Raw genomic sequence first — 15591 nt, 5'->3', positions numbered from 1 at the left:
TATTGTAAGCACAGGAGGTCATTTGCTCTGCATTGCTGCCATTCAGGGAACATTTTGCATTTTCTCAATGGATGCAAAACTTTCTCTGACTGGACAAGATGGAGAGGCAGGGTAGTCTAAGCAGAGAATGCTTTGCAGTCAGTGTTCTGTGAATTGTGCCCGTGCAAGCAACCTCGTATGTTCAGTAAGCAGTGGGGCAGTTGCTCGGCACAGGACCTGGAAGCTGGTGGAGATCACTGCAGTAGCAGTGTAGTAGTGGTGTAGTAGCAGTGTCTGCTACAGTGATTCCCAACTTCCATGGAGATCCCACAGACATACTTACATTCGTCAGTATGTAACCATGTAAAAAAGGCCATTAAGTATCTCCATTGAACCGATGAAACAATAACTTACCTTTGCACTGTGGAGGCACCACCCCAATATAAGGTGCTGCTGGAGCCACCAGATGTGTGAGAATCATCTTGAGTGGTGAGATGGCCTCTTCGGGTTTCTTTTTCAGGCTTTACAACTGCGCAGGTACCAGCCCAATAGTCTCACTCCGAAGGCACCAACTAATTGAATTCATATTGGGTGGGCACCTGCCCAGTGCAACTGTTAGATTGGCACCTGTCCAGCTGTAAATCCAGAAAAGGCCAGTCTGCCACCTGAGACGATTCCCACACATGTGCAAGTGGCTCCAGCAGCGCCATATTGGATTGGTACCCGTGCCATGTGACTGTTGGGTTGGCACCTGTGAAGCGGGATAGTAAAAAAAAAACCTGCCAGGAACATCGAAGGGGACATTTTTTTTTCCAGGGACAGACCCCTCAAAATGGCAAACAGAGACGGCGGTAACCATACTTCATGTATGTACATGACCTGTGCCATCACATAGGGCAACATCTTGTAGGAACACCATCAGCCACATTGTGAACTCATCATGACATATACATAGACACAAGGTACTTCTAGTAACCCCCCCACATATCACACTGTTCCCCCTGCTCCTGATTCTTTTTCCTTTTCCATCTTTCATTCTAGGATGGAGACCTTATGTACTTCTGTAATACCTGCAACCAGCCTCTGTGTGTTAAATGCAGAGAGGAGACACACAAAGCCAAAATGTTCTCCCGCCATGAGATCGTGACTCTGGCTAAACGAGCCAAGGACATCCATAAGAAGTGCCGTAAGTGTCGTAGTGAATAAAATCACCTTTTCACTGTATATAAGGTTTGTTCCTGATTGGAGGATAGGTGAGGTAAGGTGGCCATAGATGGATCCAAATTCAGCTGGTTCAAGAGGGACCAGGGGTGGACTGACAACTCATGGGGCCCCCGGGCAATAGGGGATTATGGGGCCCCTGTGTCCTTGCCCAAACTCAAAAAAGCCTATGAAAAAGGTACCAGGGGCATCTCATGGGGCCCCCTACTGACCCCGGGCCCTCGGGCAGTGCCCGAGTTTCCAAATGGTCAGTCCGCCCCTGAGAGGAACTGACTGAAATGTGATCCATACGTGGCCACGGCAGTTGAACAGAAGTCGATCTACCCACTGATGTCTGTTCAACCACCCTGTGGGATAAAACCTGCAGCACTACTCTCTGTATTCTGACAATGGGCGAGTCTTCTGCTGTCAGAATACAATAGAGTAGCAGGGAGGATTCGTCCATCCACCTAGAATGTGTGGCTGGGGGAATTGGTTCAGTTTTTTAACTCTAGCCCGCTGGCTGAACGCCAAAAAAAAAAACAGCCACGTGTGGCCAGCTTTAGTGGCAGATCAGTAATCCTCAGCCCGTGTCTGGTAAGTCACATAAAAACCAGAGACTTCAAGGCATCACAGCCAAGCAACTAGCATTTCCAGAATGAGATCACGTTCAGTTCTGTGAAAGTACAGATTTTTTATTTTTTGCATATTTGTTACACTTAAATGATTCAGATCAACGAATGAATGTTAATATTACATAAAGGTAACCCGAGTAAATTCAAATTACAGTTTTTAAATGAGGATACCATTTATCTAGGGAAAAAAGCTGCCCGAATCTGATGGGCCCTATGTGAAAAAGTAAATGCCCCCTAAACCTAATAACTGGTTGCGCCACCCTTGGCGGCAATAACTGCAATCCAGCGTTTGCGATAACTGGTGATGAGTCTTTCACATCGCTGTGGAGGAATGTCGGCCCGCTCTTCTTTGCAGGATTGTTTTCATTCAGCCACATTGGAGGGTTGTCCATCATGAACGGTCATGCCGCAGCATCTCAATCGGATTTAAGTCCGGACTTTGATTCAGCCACTCCAAAACCTTCATTTTGTTTTGGTTTTGAGCCATTCAGAGGTTACTGGCATAACAGGGAAATAAGGAAACACAGATTAGTGTTTGTGGGGCCCAGAGAGTTACATTGTTCCCAACTTTCTCTATACTGTAGAACACCTCCCTCCTGTGTTTTGGAGAAGAGGAGTATAGGAGGGGATCTGTAGTCATAACGCACTTGTGGTCCTAGAGTGAAATCACTGCACCTCCATAGATACAGTATGATGAATGAGTGTTGTCACCAAAGTCCAGGAAGAGTGTTACTGGCAAGATCACCAGGTGAAAAGAAAAGAAAAAGCCTGGAAAAAGGGAAAACTAATGCAGCTGACACATAGGCCTGGTAAACTGCAGTGAACATTTTGGCTGGAGGGGATCTGTATCTTTTCCAGACTGTCAGTGTGATCTGTTCCAATTTACTGGATTAAGATAATTTATTATACATCTCTGTCTCATATTTTGCAGCATTACATGAGGAGCCGTATATCATGTTCTCTACGGAGAAGAAGTCAATGTTGTGCATCAACTGTTTCCGTGACATGCAAGTGTGAGTGATGGCTTCCATGTTGTTCCTCCAGTTCTTAAAGGAGAACTCCACCTTCACAAAGAGAATGACATGACATATCTGGGGGGGGGGGTCAGGAAGGGCATCATGATTTCTAATGGCAGCCTTACTGGCAGGGGATAGGCTGCTTTTTAACTCAGGATGTGGCTCGTTTCTGAAGGAAATGAGCTGTAAAGCTGGACACACACTACTGGAAGTTCATTAGAGATTTCTTGGCTTAAGAATGTTTGATTGTCTAATCTAGTGGTCTCCAAACTGCAGTTCCAGGGCCGGATGTGGCCCTTTGGCAGCCTTTATCCTGGCCATGGGGCACTATTCCTCCCAATGATATTAGCCACTATTCCTCCCAGTGATATGAGCCACTAATCCTCCCAGTGATATGAGCCACTAATCCTCCCAGTGATATGAGCCACTAATCCTCCCAGTGATATGAGCCACTATTCCTCCCAGTGATATGAGCCATTATCCCTCCCAGTGATATGAGCCACTAATCCTCCCAGTGATATGAGCCACTAATCCTCCCAGTGATATGAGCCACTAATCCTCCCAGTGATATGAGCCACTAATCCTCCCAGTGATATGAGCCACTATTCCTCCCAGTGATATGAGCCACTAATCCTCCCAGTGATATGAGCCACTAATCCTCCCAGTGATATGAGCCACTATTCCTCCCAGTGATATGAGCCACTATTTCTCCCAGTGATATGAGCTACTATTCCTCCCAATGATATGAGCCACTATCCCTTCCAATGATATGAGCCACTATCCCTTCCAATGATATGAGCCACTATTCCTCCCAGTGATGTGAGCCACTATCCCTTCCAATGATATGAGACACTATTCCTCCCAGTGATATGAACCACTATCCCTCCCAGTGAGATGAGCCACTATTCCCCCCAGTGAGATGAGCCACTATTCCTCCCAGTGATATGAGCCACTATTTCCCCCAGTGAGATGAGCCACTATTCCCCCCAGTGAGATGAGCCACTATTCCTCCAAGTGATATGAGCCACTATTCCTCCTAGTGATTAGAGCCACTAATTCTCCCAATGATATGAGCCACTAATTCTCCCAATGATATGAGCCACTATTCCTCCAAGTGATATGAGCCACTATTCCTCCCAGTGATATGAGCCACTAATTCTCCCAGTGATATGAGCCACTAATTCTCCCAGTGATATGAGCCACTAATTCTCCCAATGATATGAGCCACTATTCCTCCCAGTGATATGAACCACTATCCCTCCCAGTGATGTGAGCCGCTATCCCTCCCAATGATATGAGCCACTAATCCTCCCAGTGATATGAACCACTATTCCTCCCAGTGATATGAACCACTATCCCTCCCAGTGATGTGAGCCACTATCCCTCCCAATGATATGAGCCACTATTCCTCCCAGTGATGTGAGCCACTATTCCCCCCGGTGAGATGAGCCACTATTCCCCCCAGTGAGATGAGCCACTATTCCTCCCAGTGAGATGAGCCACTATTCCCCCCAGTGAGATGAGCCACTATTCCCCCCAGTGAGATGAGCCACTATTCCTCCTAGTGATATGAGCCACTAATTCTCCCAATGATATGAGCCACTATTCCTCCAAGTGATATGAGCCACTAATTCTCCCAGTGATATGAGCCACTAATTCTCCCAATGATATGAGCCACTAATCCTCCCAGTGATATGAACCACTATTCCTCCCAGTGATATGAACCACTATCCCTCCCAGTGATGTGAGCCGCTATCCCTCCCAGTGATATGAGCCACTATTCCCCCCAGTGAGATGAGCCACTATTCCCCCCAGTGAGATGAGCCACTATTCCCCCCAGTGAGATGAGCCACTATTCCTCCTAGTGATATGAGCCACTAATTCTCCCAATGATATGAGCCACTAATTCTCCCAATGATATGAGCCACTATTCCTCCCAGTGAGATGAGCCACTATTCCTCGCAGTGATATGAGCCACTATTCCTCCCAAAATATGAGCCACTATTCCACCCACTGGCACCAAAAATGGGGCACAATTCTTCCACTAATATCAATGGTGGGGCCGTTATCCTCCTCTTACTGACCACCAACCTGAGATCACTTTTATTCTCACTGATGCTGGGCCCGGGATATTTTCTACCCCATTGGCCACAATCCAGCCCACCTAAAATCTGAAGGACAGTAAACTGGCCCGTTGTTTGGAGACCCCTGATCTAATCATAGTGGGGTCAAAATCAAAATAATGGGTACAATTTAATAGCAGAGCACCACATCCATGACTGATTTGTAAAAAGAACAAAAAGAAAAATAAATGGGATTTGAAATGGCGTATAAGATATAAATCCCTGTTTAGGGATGTATTTGTATTCCATATCCAGTTGCCCCCCATGAACCCCGAGGAAGCACTTATACCGGAACGTGTCTGGGTGTCAGCACCTCCTTCATGGTTATTGGATGTGTACTGTAATCCAGGCTGTTCATCCCGACTGGATATACTTTGTTGTGTATGATGGGAGGTGTTTGGGGTTGCTGAGCTGTGTTTGGATATGTCTGTTGCTTTTATGGGGTATATTCCTCAAAAATAATTTAATATGTATTTGTAATAAAATATATTTTTTTTATACATTTGTCCTGAGTGTTTCCTGAGGGCGAAGGTTTCAGCACCGCTTAAAATCCCATTTATTCTTCTTTTTGTACTCGTTAGGGGAACGAATCGACAATCGTTTTTGGCCCCAGTGATGAGAAAATTCAAAGGAGCCGGATGAATGCATTTCTAACATTGTATGTGGCGTTCAAAGGAGCCGGATGAATGCATTTCTAACATTGTATGTGGCGTTCGTTTAGGAAATGACATTCATTCCAAAATCGAATGTTAAAAGTGAATGAAATGTTAAAATACTTTCCAGCGACATTCTTCAAGTCATCAAATTTACTTCGAATTTTCATATCAGTGTTCTTACGAATATTTGTACCAATGTGCATTCAAGAATCTACTAGTGTATGGCTTTATACCTTTTGTTTGGTGCACCTACAATGTATTTCGCTGATTTAAACGCTCAACTGGGCTTTTTAAATCTTGTGTGGAAATCTATAATTTTATAACACAAGATAGGGAGGTTTTATTCAATATTATCACTATAAAGCCATTTATAACTCCGCCCCAAATTACATCACCAATATTGTCTCCAAATATCACCCAAACCAACCTCTCCGCTCCTTGCTCGACCTCCTGCTCTCTAGCTTCCTTGTCTCCTCCTCTCATGCTCGTCTCCAGGACTTCTCCAGAGGTTCCCCCATCCTCTGGAACTCTCTACCCCAATCTATCAGACTATCGCCTACTCTGCTCACTTTTAGGCGATCTCTGAAAACCGATCTCTTCAGGGAAGCCTCTCCTGCCCTCAGCTAATAATGGAATCTTCTGTTCCTCCTACCAGTCCATCCCCCACAGTTATTACCTTTTCTACCACTAGCCCCTCCCTCCTAGATTGTGAGCTCCCAGGATCAGGGCGCTCCTAACCCTCTTGTATTGAACTGTATGGTTGCTGTATTGTCTCCCGTTATATTGTAAAGCGCTGAGCAAACTGTTGGCGCCATAAATCCTGTATAATAATAATAATGTTTAATAGAAGGTGTGTTTGTGTTTGGCAGGGAGAGCCGCGCTCATTGCATCGATATTGAAACGGCTTATGTTCTGGGATGTGAAAAGCTGGATCAAGCTGTTATGGTGAGTAGGAAGGTTTAGTCAATATTACCAGGACAAGAAAACAACCAGATGCTAGAAATACCCCCTCCCCCCTCCCTTCTATATAGTGGTCAGTGTACTTTGAAGTGTTAGCTCCTATGACAGGGCAAGGCAGTACAAAGGACCATGCTGCTCTTATCAGTAGATGTAAAGTGGAAGAATATTTATATAAATGTAGTGAAATGGAAAGGACAGATCAGGACAGTATACATGAAACAAGCGAAACTCCACACCAATGCGCAGGGCCGTCTTAAGAGTATCATGGGCCCCTGGGCAAAGTAATGCACTGGGGGCCCTACCAGCCTGCCCCAATTTACACACCTACTCATAAAAATTAAAGTATAAATAGTTGATAGAATTAAACATAGATTTATTAGTACTTTCAGTTAAATTGATATTAAACAATAAGAAAACATGCCATGAATCAAAGACTAATCAATACAAAGGGCTCAGTACAGGGGGGGGGGGAGTCAAGAGGGCACAATACTGGGATCAGGAGGGCACAATACTGGGATCAGGAGGGCACAGTACAGGTAGAGTCAGGAGGGCACAGTACAGGTAGAGTCAGGAGGGCACAGTACAGGTAGAGTCAGGAGGGCACAATACTGGGATCAGGAGGGCACAATACTGGGATCAGGAGGGCACAGTACAGGTAGAGTCAGGAGGGCACAGTACAGGTAGAGTCAGGAGGGCACAGTACTGGGATCAGGAGGGCACAGTACAGGAGAAATCAAGAGGGCACAGTACAGGGGGAGTCAGGAGGGCACAGTACAGGGGAAGTCAGGAGGGCACAGTACAGGGGGAGTCAGGAGGGCACAGTACAGGGGGAGTCAGGAGGGCACAGTACAGGGGGGGTCAGGAGGGCACAGTAAGAGGGGGAGTCAGGAGGGCACAGTACAGGGGGGTCAGGAGGGCACAGTACAGGGGGGGTCAGGAGGGCACAGTAACAGGGGGAGTCAGGAGGGCACAGTACAGGAGGGTCAGGAGGGCACAGTACAGGGGGAGTCAGGAGGGCACAGTACAGGGGGAGTCAGGAGGGCACAGTACAGGGGGGAGTCAGGAGGGCACAATACTGGGATCAGGAGGGCACAGTACTGGGATCAGGAGGGCACAGTACTGGGATCAGGAGGGCGCAGTACAGGAGAAATCAAGAGGGCACAGTACAGGGGGAGTCAGGAGGGCACAAAACGGGGATCAGGAGGGCACAGTACAGGGGGAGTCAGGAGGGTACAGTACAGGGGGGAGTCAGGTGGTCACAGTACAGGGGGAGTCAGGAGGGCACAGTACAGGGGGAGTCAGGAGGGCACAGTACGGGGGGAGTCAGGAGGGCACAATACTGGGATCAGGAGGGCACAGTACTGGGATCAGGAGGGCACAGTACTGGGATCAGGAGGGCGCAGTACAGGAGAAATCAAGAGGGCACAGTACAGGGGAAGTCAGGAGGGCACAGTACAGGGGGAGTCAGGAGGGCACAGTACAGGGGGAGTCAGGAGGGCACAGTACAGGGGGGGTCAGGAGGGCACAGTAACAGGGGGAGTCAGGAGGGCACAGTACAGGGGGGGTCAGGAGGGCACAGTAACAGGGGGATTCAGGAGGGCACAGTACAGGGGGAGTCAGGAGGGTACAGTACAGGGGGGAGTCATGAGGGCACAGTACAGGGGGAGTCAGGAGGGCACAGTACGGGGGGAGTCAGGGGGGCACAATACTGGGATCAGGAGGGCACAGTACAGGGGAAGTCAGGAGGACACAGTACAGGGGGATCAAAAGGTCATAGTACAGGGGGAGTCAGGAGGGCACAATACTGGGATCAGGAGGGCACAGTACAGGGGGAGTCAGGAGGGCACAGTAACAGGGGGAGTCAGGAGGGCACAGTACAGGGGGAGTCAGGAGGGTACAGTACAGGGGGGGTTCAGGAGGGCACAGTACAGGGGGAGTCAGGAGGGCACAGTACAGGGGAAGTCAGGAGGACACAGTACAGGGGGAGTCAGGAGGACACAGTACAGGGGGAGTCAGGAGGGTACAGTACAGGGGGATCAGGAGGACACAGTACAGGGGGAGTCAGGAGGGCACAGTACAGGGGGAGTCAGGAGGGCACAGTACAGGGGGAGTCAGGAGGGCACAGTACAGGGGGAGTCAGGAGGACACAGTACAGGGGGATCAAGAGGTCATAGTACAGGGGGAGTCAGGAGGGCACAATACTGGGATCAGGAGGACACAGTACAGGGGGAGTCAGGAGGGCACAGTACAGGGGAAGTCAGGAGGACACAGTACTGGGGGATCAGGAGGACACAGTACAGGGGGATCAGGAGGGCACAATACAGGGGGAGTCAGGAGGGCACAGTACAGGGGAAGTCAGGAGGACACAGTACTGGGGGATCAGGAGGACACAGTACAGGGGGATCAGGAGGGCACAGTACAGGGGAAGTCAGGAGGGCACAGTACAGGGGAAGTCAGGAGGACACAGTACAGGGGGAGTCAGGAGGGCACAGTACAGGGGGATCAGGAGGGCACAGTACAGGGGGAGTCATGAGGGCACATAACTGGGATCAGGAGGGCTCAGTACAGGGGGATCAGGAGGGGACAGTACAGGGGGAGTCAGGAGGGAACAGTACAGGGGGAGTCAGGAGGGCACAGTACAGGTTTTGGGATGCTGTCCGGGCCATCCTAGGACAGCTTAGTATAAAGTATGACTGTCCCGGCAAATGTGGGACAGTTGCGAAGTTTGATGTACTGCAAGATTATCATGGGGTCCCCATGCACCTGGGGCCCCTGGGCAGTGCCCAGAGGTGTCCATGTATTAAGACAGCCCTTCCATTGCCCGGTCATGACACTAGTACCAAAGCAACAGTCACATGGTCTTTGCCAGATAATGGAAGGCTTCCAGAATAATCACCTGTACTGACCATCTGCTGAATGTCTTCCTGCATCTAGTTGGTGGATCATTTCTAGTGATGGTGTATCCTTGTGGTTGTAGAGCTGCATTGACTTACCTAGAGGAAGGTGGAGCTTTGCTTATCTACATACATACCTCCCAGGGGATCTCTCCCCCTCTACCAGCACAAATGCCCCCCCAAATCCCCTCTCCTAGTACAAATCGTTCCCCAGGGGCGGACTGACCATTTGGAAACTCGGGCACTGCCGAGGGTCCGGGGTCAGTAGGGGGCCCCATGAGATGCCCCTGGTACCTTTTTCATAGGCTGTTTTGAGTTTGGGCAAGGACACAGGGGCCCCATGATCCCCTATTGCCCGGGGGCCCCATGAGTTGTCAGTCCGCCCCTGATACCGCCCAAATCGCCCCCTCCGCTCCTCCCAAGACATCCTGCTCTCTAGCTCCCTTGTCACCTCCTCCCATGCTCACCTCTCTTCTCCAGAACCCCTCCCATCCTCTGGAACTCCCTACCCTAGTATGTTAGGTTAGCTCCTACCCTTTAGGTGATCCTTGAACACTCATTTATTCAGGGAAGCCGACCCCACCTCCACCTAAGAACCATAGTTGAGTCACCTCCATCAGATCATCCCCCCCTCCCCCCCAGTTATTAACTTTTGTAGCTCCTCCCCCTTCCTTTAGATTGTAAGCTCCATGAGCCGGGCCCTCCTATTCCTTCTGTATTGGACTGTATTGTAATAATTGCTTTATACTGTACAGTGCTGCGCAAACTGTGGGCGCCATATAAATCCCGTATTATTATAATAATAATTGATGGTCAGCGGGAGGATCGTTCCCCTTGCATAGAGCTAACAAGGACATTGGTGTCAGTGGGAACTTATTTAAAAGGCAAACACAGCTCATTGCTCCAGGAGCCCCTGGTAACATGTGAAGGGGACCCCTAGGATTCCACAGAGCTCTGAGTGAGATAAGCTGTTCTATACCATCTCCCACCCTGAAATGTTCGAGCCGGCCTCATTCCGGGTGGTTCTATGTGACGAGCCGTGTTATGAAGGCTGTTTGTCAGATATTGTCATTTTACTGAAGGTATATCACAATGCCAGAGAGCTTTACATTCGCCTTCTAGGGTTCTGTATCAGGGCTGTCCAGACTTTCTAAACAAAGGGCCAGATTGTTCTCCTTCAGACTTAAGGGGGGGCAGACTGTGGCCATTAAACAATGCCACAGTGTCTGCAATCAGTAGATGGAGGAATAATGCTCCATCATTGGTGTCAGTGGGAGGAATAGTGCCCCATCATTGGTGTCAGTGGGAGGAATAGTGCCCCATCATTGGTGTCAGGGGAAGGAATAGTGCCCCATCATTGGTATCAGTGGGAGGAATAGTGCCCCATCATTGGTGTCAGGGGAAAGGAATAGTGCCCCATCATTGGTATCAGTGGGAGGAATAGTGCCCCATCATTGGTGTCAGTGGGAGGAATAGTGCCCCATCATAGGTGTCAGTGGGAGGAATAGTGCCTCATCACTGGTGTCAGTGGGAGGAATAGTGCCCCATCATAGGTGTCAGTGGGAGGAATAGTGCCTCATCACTGGTGTCAGTGGGAGGAATAGTGCCCCATCATTGGTGTCAGTGGGAGGAATAGTGCTCCATCATTGGTGTCAGTGGGAGGAATAGTGCCCCATCATTGGTGTCAGGGGAAGGAATAGTGCCCCATCATTGGTGTCAGTGGGAGAAATAGTGCCTCATCATTGGTGTCAGTGGGAGGAATAGTGCCCCATCATTGGTGTCAGGGGAAGGAATAGTGCCCCATCATTGGTATCAGTGGGAGGAATAGTGCCCCATCATTGGTGTCAGTGGGAGAAATAGTGCTCCATCATTGGTGTCAGTGGGAGAAATAGTGCCTCATCATTGGTGTCAGTGGGAGGAATAGTGCCCCATCATTGGTGTCAGGGGAAGGAATAGTGCCCCATCATTGGTATCAGTGGGAGGAATAGTGCCCCATCATTGGTATCAGTGGGAGGAATAGTGTCCCATCATTGGTATCAGTGGGAGGAATAGTATCCCATCATTGGTGTCAGTGGGAGGAATAGTGCCCCATCATTGGTGTCAGTGGGAGGAATAGTACCCCATCATTGGTGTCAGTGGGAGGAATAGTGCCCCATCATTGGTGTCAGTGGGAGGAATAGTGTCCCATCATTGGTGTCAGTGGGAGGAATAGTGCCCCATCATTGGTGTCAGTGGGAGGAATAGTGCCCCATCATTGGTGTCAGTGGGAGGAATAGTGCCCCATCATTGGTGTCAGTGAGAGGAATAGTGCCCCATCATTGGTATCAGTGGGAGAAATAGTGTCCCATCATTGGTGTCAGTGGGAGGAATAGTGCTCCATCATTGGTGTCAGTGGGAGGAATAGTGCCCCATCATTGGTATCAGTGGGAGGAATAGTGCCCCATCATTGGTGTCAGTGGGAGGAATAGTGCCCCATCATTGGTGTCAGTGGGAGGAATAGTGCCCCATTGTTAGCATCAGTGGGAGGAATAGTGTCCCATCATTGGTGTCAGTGGGAGGAATAGTGCCCCATCATTGGTGTCAGTGGGAGGAATAGTGCCTCATCATTGGTGTCAGTGGGAGGAATAGTGCCCCATCATTGGTATCAGTGGGAGGAATAGTGCCCCATCATTGGTGTCAGTGGACCCAGAGCCTGGATAAAGGCAAGCAAAGGGCCGCATCCGGCACTCGGGCCACAGTCTGGAGACCCCTGTTCTATACAGGTTCCAAGTCTGGAAGAGAAAGCTGCAAAGCTAAGGGGTGTATTTATAAGTAAATATAAAATGTAACATTTGCTGAGCCATTCATCCAGCGAATTCGCTCGTACGTTCGTTCTGTGTGAATTAAACAAAAACAAATGTTCTTAAGGTTAATTTCACTTCTGAACATATAATTTTGTTATTATTGGCTAGTGTAAAATACTGCACTGTGGCCACTAGATGGAGCTGAAGTTCATAGGAAATAAGTGACACACTGTAACAATTTTATAGAATGATAGGAGGAATTAGCCAACGATTGTACATCTGTTTGTTGAATACAGACGGTGAAGGAGTTGCAGACTTCAACCCGAGAGGCGACTGTCCTTCTGAAGGCCATGATTGAAGAAGTCCGCAACAGCGCTGAGGAGGAGGAAACCTCAATCAACACTCTCTTCAGCAGCATGCAGGTATTCTGGAGCTCCTCAGTGCATCACGTTTTTGGATGCCCCCGGAATAAGAGCCACAAAACTACAAATCCCTGACATCTCCCAGCCAGTCTGAAACCCAGGAACAGCTGGTCAGCGTGTAATTCCTATCAGCTGTCGCTAGGTGGCAGTAAACCGCTAACAAGGATGGCGACTGACTTTCAGGGGAACGCTGACCAATCATCTGCTTATTACATTTTGGGAATCACTGACATACAGAGAAGTGTATATATATTTATATATATTAATTCTAAGGGCTAGTTCACACTCCATGCGTTTCAGTTGCTTTTTTTCTGCATCCAAAACGCACAGAAAGTCGGTGATACGGTGGTCAATGTCATAGCTCACATCAGCGTTCGCAGTTCCAGTGCGTTCCGGCTGCACAAAAAAAGTAGAGAGGCTGCATTTTTCCTGCACAGAACTGTACTGGAACGCGGTAAAATGCCTCAAAAGCACGCATTGGGCATTTGGGGAGCGTTAACAACGCTTCCCAAACTCCTGTCTAACTCTGTAGGGGCGCCTGGCAAGCGTTAGAAATGAGTCAAGTGTGAAGGAGCCCTAACACTTCAAGTGTGTGAACAGCTTTGTGTGCTGCCCATAGTATCATTTCCATAGGCGTTTGAGGAGCTTTAACCTCTTCACACCGGCCGCATGCAAATGTGCAGCCTCCCGGGGTCCAGGCCTAGACGCCGAGCAGCCGCACATTTGCGCTCTATGAAAAAAGGACATATGTGTCGAGAGTGCGCGCCCTGCCCGCTCCGAGCACATGTCTGGTACTCACGGAAAGGTCCCGATCTCCTCTTTCGATCAGGACCTTTTCCGATCACATGACCCTAATCCCAGCCCTGCCTCCTGGCTTCTGAAACTCTTAAAAGGCCGGGAGGTGCCAGCGTGTAGGGGTTAAGAACACCCCTCAAATATCTGCAAAACGCCTGCTTCCAAAGCTAGTGTGAACTGAGCCTTACTTCCCTTTTAATAAGCCGTGTTGAAGCTGTCCGTTCATTTGACTGCACAAGCGGCTGAATTCTGGTGTTTGGTCGGACTCACGGGTGGTAGATTTTCAGTGATTACTTGCGATAGATTTTGCAGTTTCCAAAGCCTTTGAAGCATCAGAAGTTGATATCATGATAATCGATAATCCCTCTAGACTGGACAATGGCTAAAACAAGAGAAGAAGATACCAATGACATGTAATTCATTATTACCCTCGGTTCACACATATGCCGCTGCGGATCCACACGAAAACCCGTGCAGTCGCACCACCCGCACAGAGAATTGCGGACCCGCGGGCGGGTGCCATTATTTCTAATTGCACGCCGCCAGCACTGGGAAATGCAACCGTACTGGGAACCTCGGCTGCGTTTTCCAAGAAGTGCAGGGACTTCTCTGCGTGTCACGGGGCACGGGAGTCCATACAAATGAGTGGGCTCTCGTGCCCGAGGAAAACGCAGCCCGCACGGCCGCATAGGTGTGAACCCGGGGTTAGAGAAGTTCTCCCCTTCACCCCTGTAAGCCCTTCAAATATGGAGTTCCAGCTGCGTCACCACTACCCATAAAATCATTATAATTAGTAAGTAGACATCTGTGTTTGGTTTTCTGAGGATCAGCTTTGTTATTGTTGTTTTACATTTTTTTTTAATTTAACTTTTTACAGGAAAAGCTGGCAGAACGCAGGAAGAGCCTCTTAAAATTTGTCCAATGGTGAGAACCTGTAAAGCTCCAACCAAAAAACTGAATACACACATGAATACATACACACTCGCTGGCCTCTTTATTGGGTCCACCTGTTCAATGGCTCGATAACACAAATTACTAATCAGCCAATCACACGGCAGCAACTCAATGCATTTAGATATCTAGACATGGTGAAGACTGCTTGCTGACGTTCAAACAGAGCATCAGAATGGGGAAGAAAGGGGATTTAAGTGACTTTGAATGTGGCATGGATGTTGGTGTCAGACGGGCTGGTCTGAGTATTTCAGAAACTGCTGATCTCCTGGGATTTTCCCGCACAGCCATCTCTAGGGTTTACAGAGAATGGTCCGAAAAAGAGAAAATATCCAGTGAGTGGCAGTTGTGTGGAGGAAAATGTCTTGTTGGTGTCAGAGGTCAGAGGAGAATAGGCAGACTGGTTCCAGATGATAGAACGTCAACAGTAACTCCAATAACCACTCGTTACCACCAAGCTATGCAGAATACCATCTCTGAATGCAGATGATCAGAGAATGGTCTGAAAAAGAGAAAATATCCAGTGAGCGGCAGTTGTGTGGAGGACCATGCCTTGTTGATGTCAGAGGAGAATGGGCAGACTGGTCGGAGATGATAGAAAGGCAACAGTAATTCCAATAACCCCTCGTTACAACCAAGCTATGCAGAATACAATCTCTGAACGCACAACACGTCCAACCTTGAAGCAGATGGGCTACAGCAGCAGAAGACCACAAAGGGTGCCACTCCTGTCAGCTAAGAACAAGAATACAGGATACAATTCACACAGGCTAACCAAAATGGGACAATAGAAGATTGGAAAAACGTTGCCGGGTCTGATGAGTCCGGATTTCCCTAGAGATGGCTGTGCGTAAAAATCTGTCAGGAACCAAAGCAGGTCCTGGAGAACTACCCAATAAATATAGACAGGGCTGCAACATGTTAGTAGTTACCTGCGTCATATACAAATGTTGGAGGACATCACGGCTGAGGAGTAAGGAGACAATCTGACATCGAATGTTGGTATGTTAGATTCTACATATCGGTATTGTCATTGTATGTCGGTATTGTCATTGTATGTCGGTATTGTCATTGTATGTCGGTGTTGTCATTGTATATCGGTATTGTCATTGTATGTCGGTATTGTCATTGTATGTCGGTGTTGTCATTGTATGTCGGTATTGTCATTGTATATCGG

At 48.5% G+C, this 15591-nt stretch overlaps 1 protein-coding gene across 1 annotated transcript in view; it reads left to right on the top strand.

The window, feature by feature from the left end:
* The window catches only part of RNF207 (ring finger protein 207), a 124158-nt gene that overhangs the window by 61512 nt on the left and 47055 nt on the right, over positions 1-15591 (top strand). Inside the window, exons 5-9 of the mRNA XM_089654708.1 lie at positions 1021-1165; positions 2746-2827; positions 6479-6554; positions 12543-12668; positions 14341-14387. Coding sequence (XP_089510834.1) covers positions 1021-1165; positions 2746-2827; positions 6479-6554; positions 12543-12668; positions 14341-14387 — 476 coding nt within the window. The remainder of the gene's footprint in view (positions 1-1020; positions 1166-2745; positions 2828-6478; positions 6555-12542; positions 12669-14340; positions 14388-15591) is intronic.

This window comes from Staurois parvus, unplaced genomic scaffold (assembly GCF_062004578.1).
Source record: "Staurois parvus isolate SC_StPar_1 unplaced genomic scaffold, SC_StPar_1.0 ptg000792l, whole genome shotgun sequence".
Classification (NCBI taxonomy): Eukaryota; Metazoa; Chordata; class Amphibia; order Anura; family Ranidae; genus Staurois; species Staurois parvus.
Note: the sequence above shows the minus strand (reverse complement) of the source record. Positions and strands in the feature narration are given on the sequence as shown.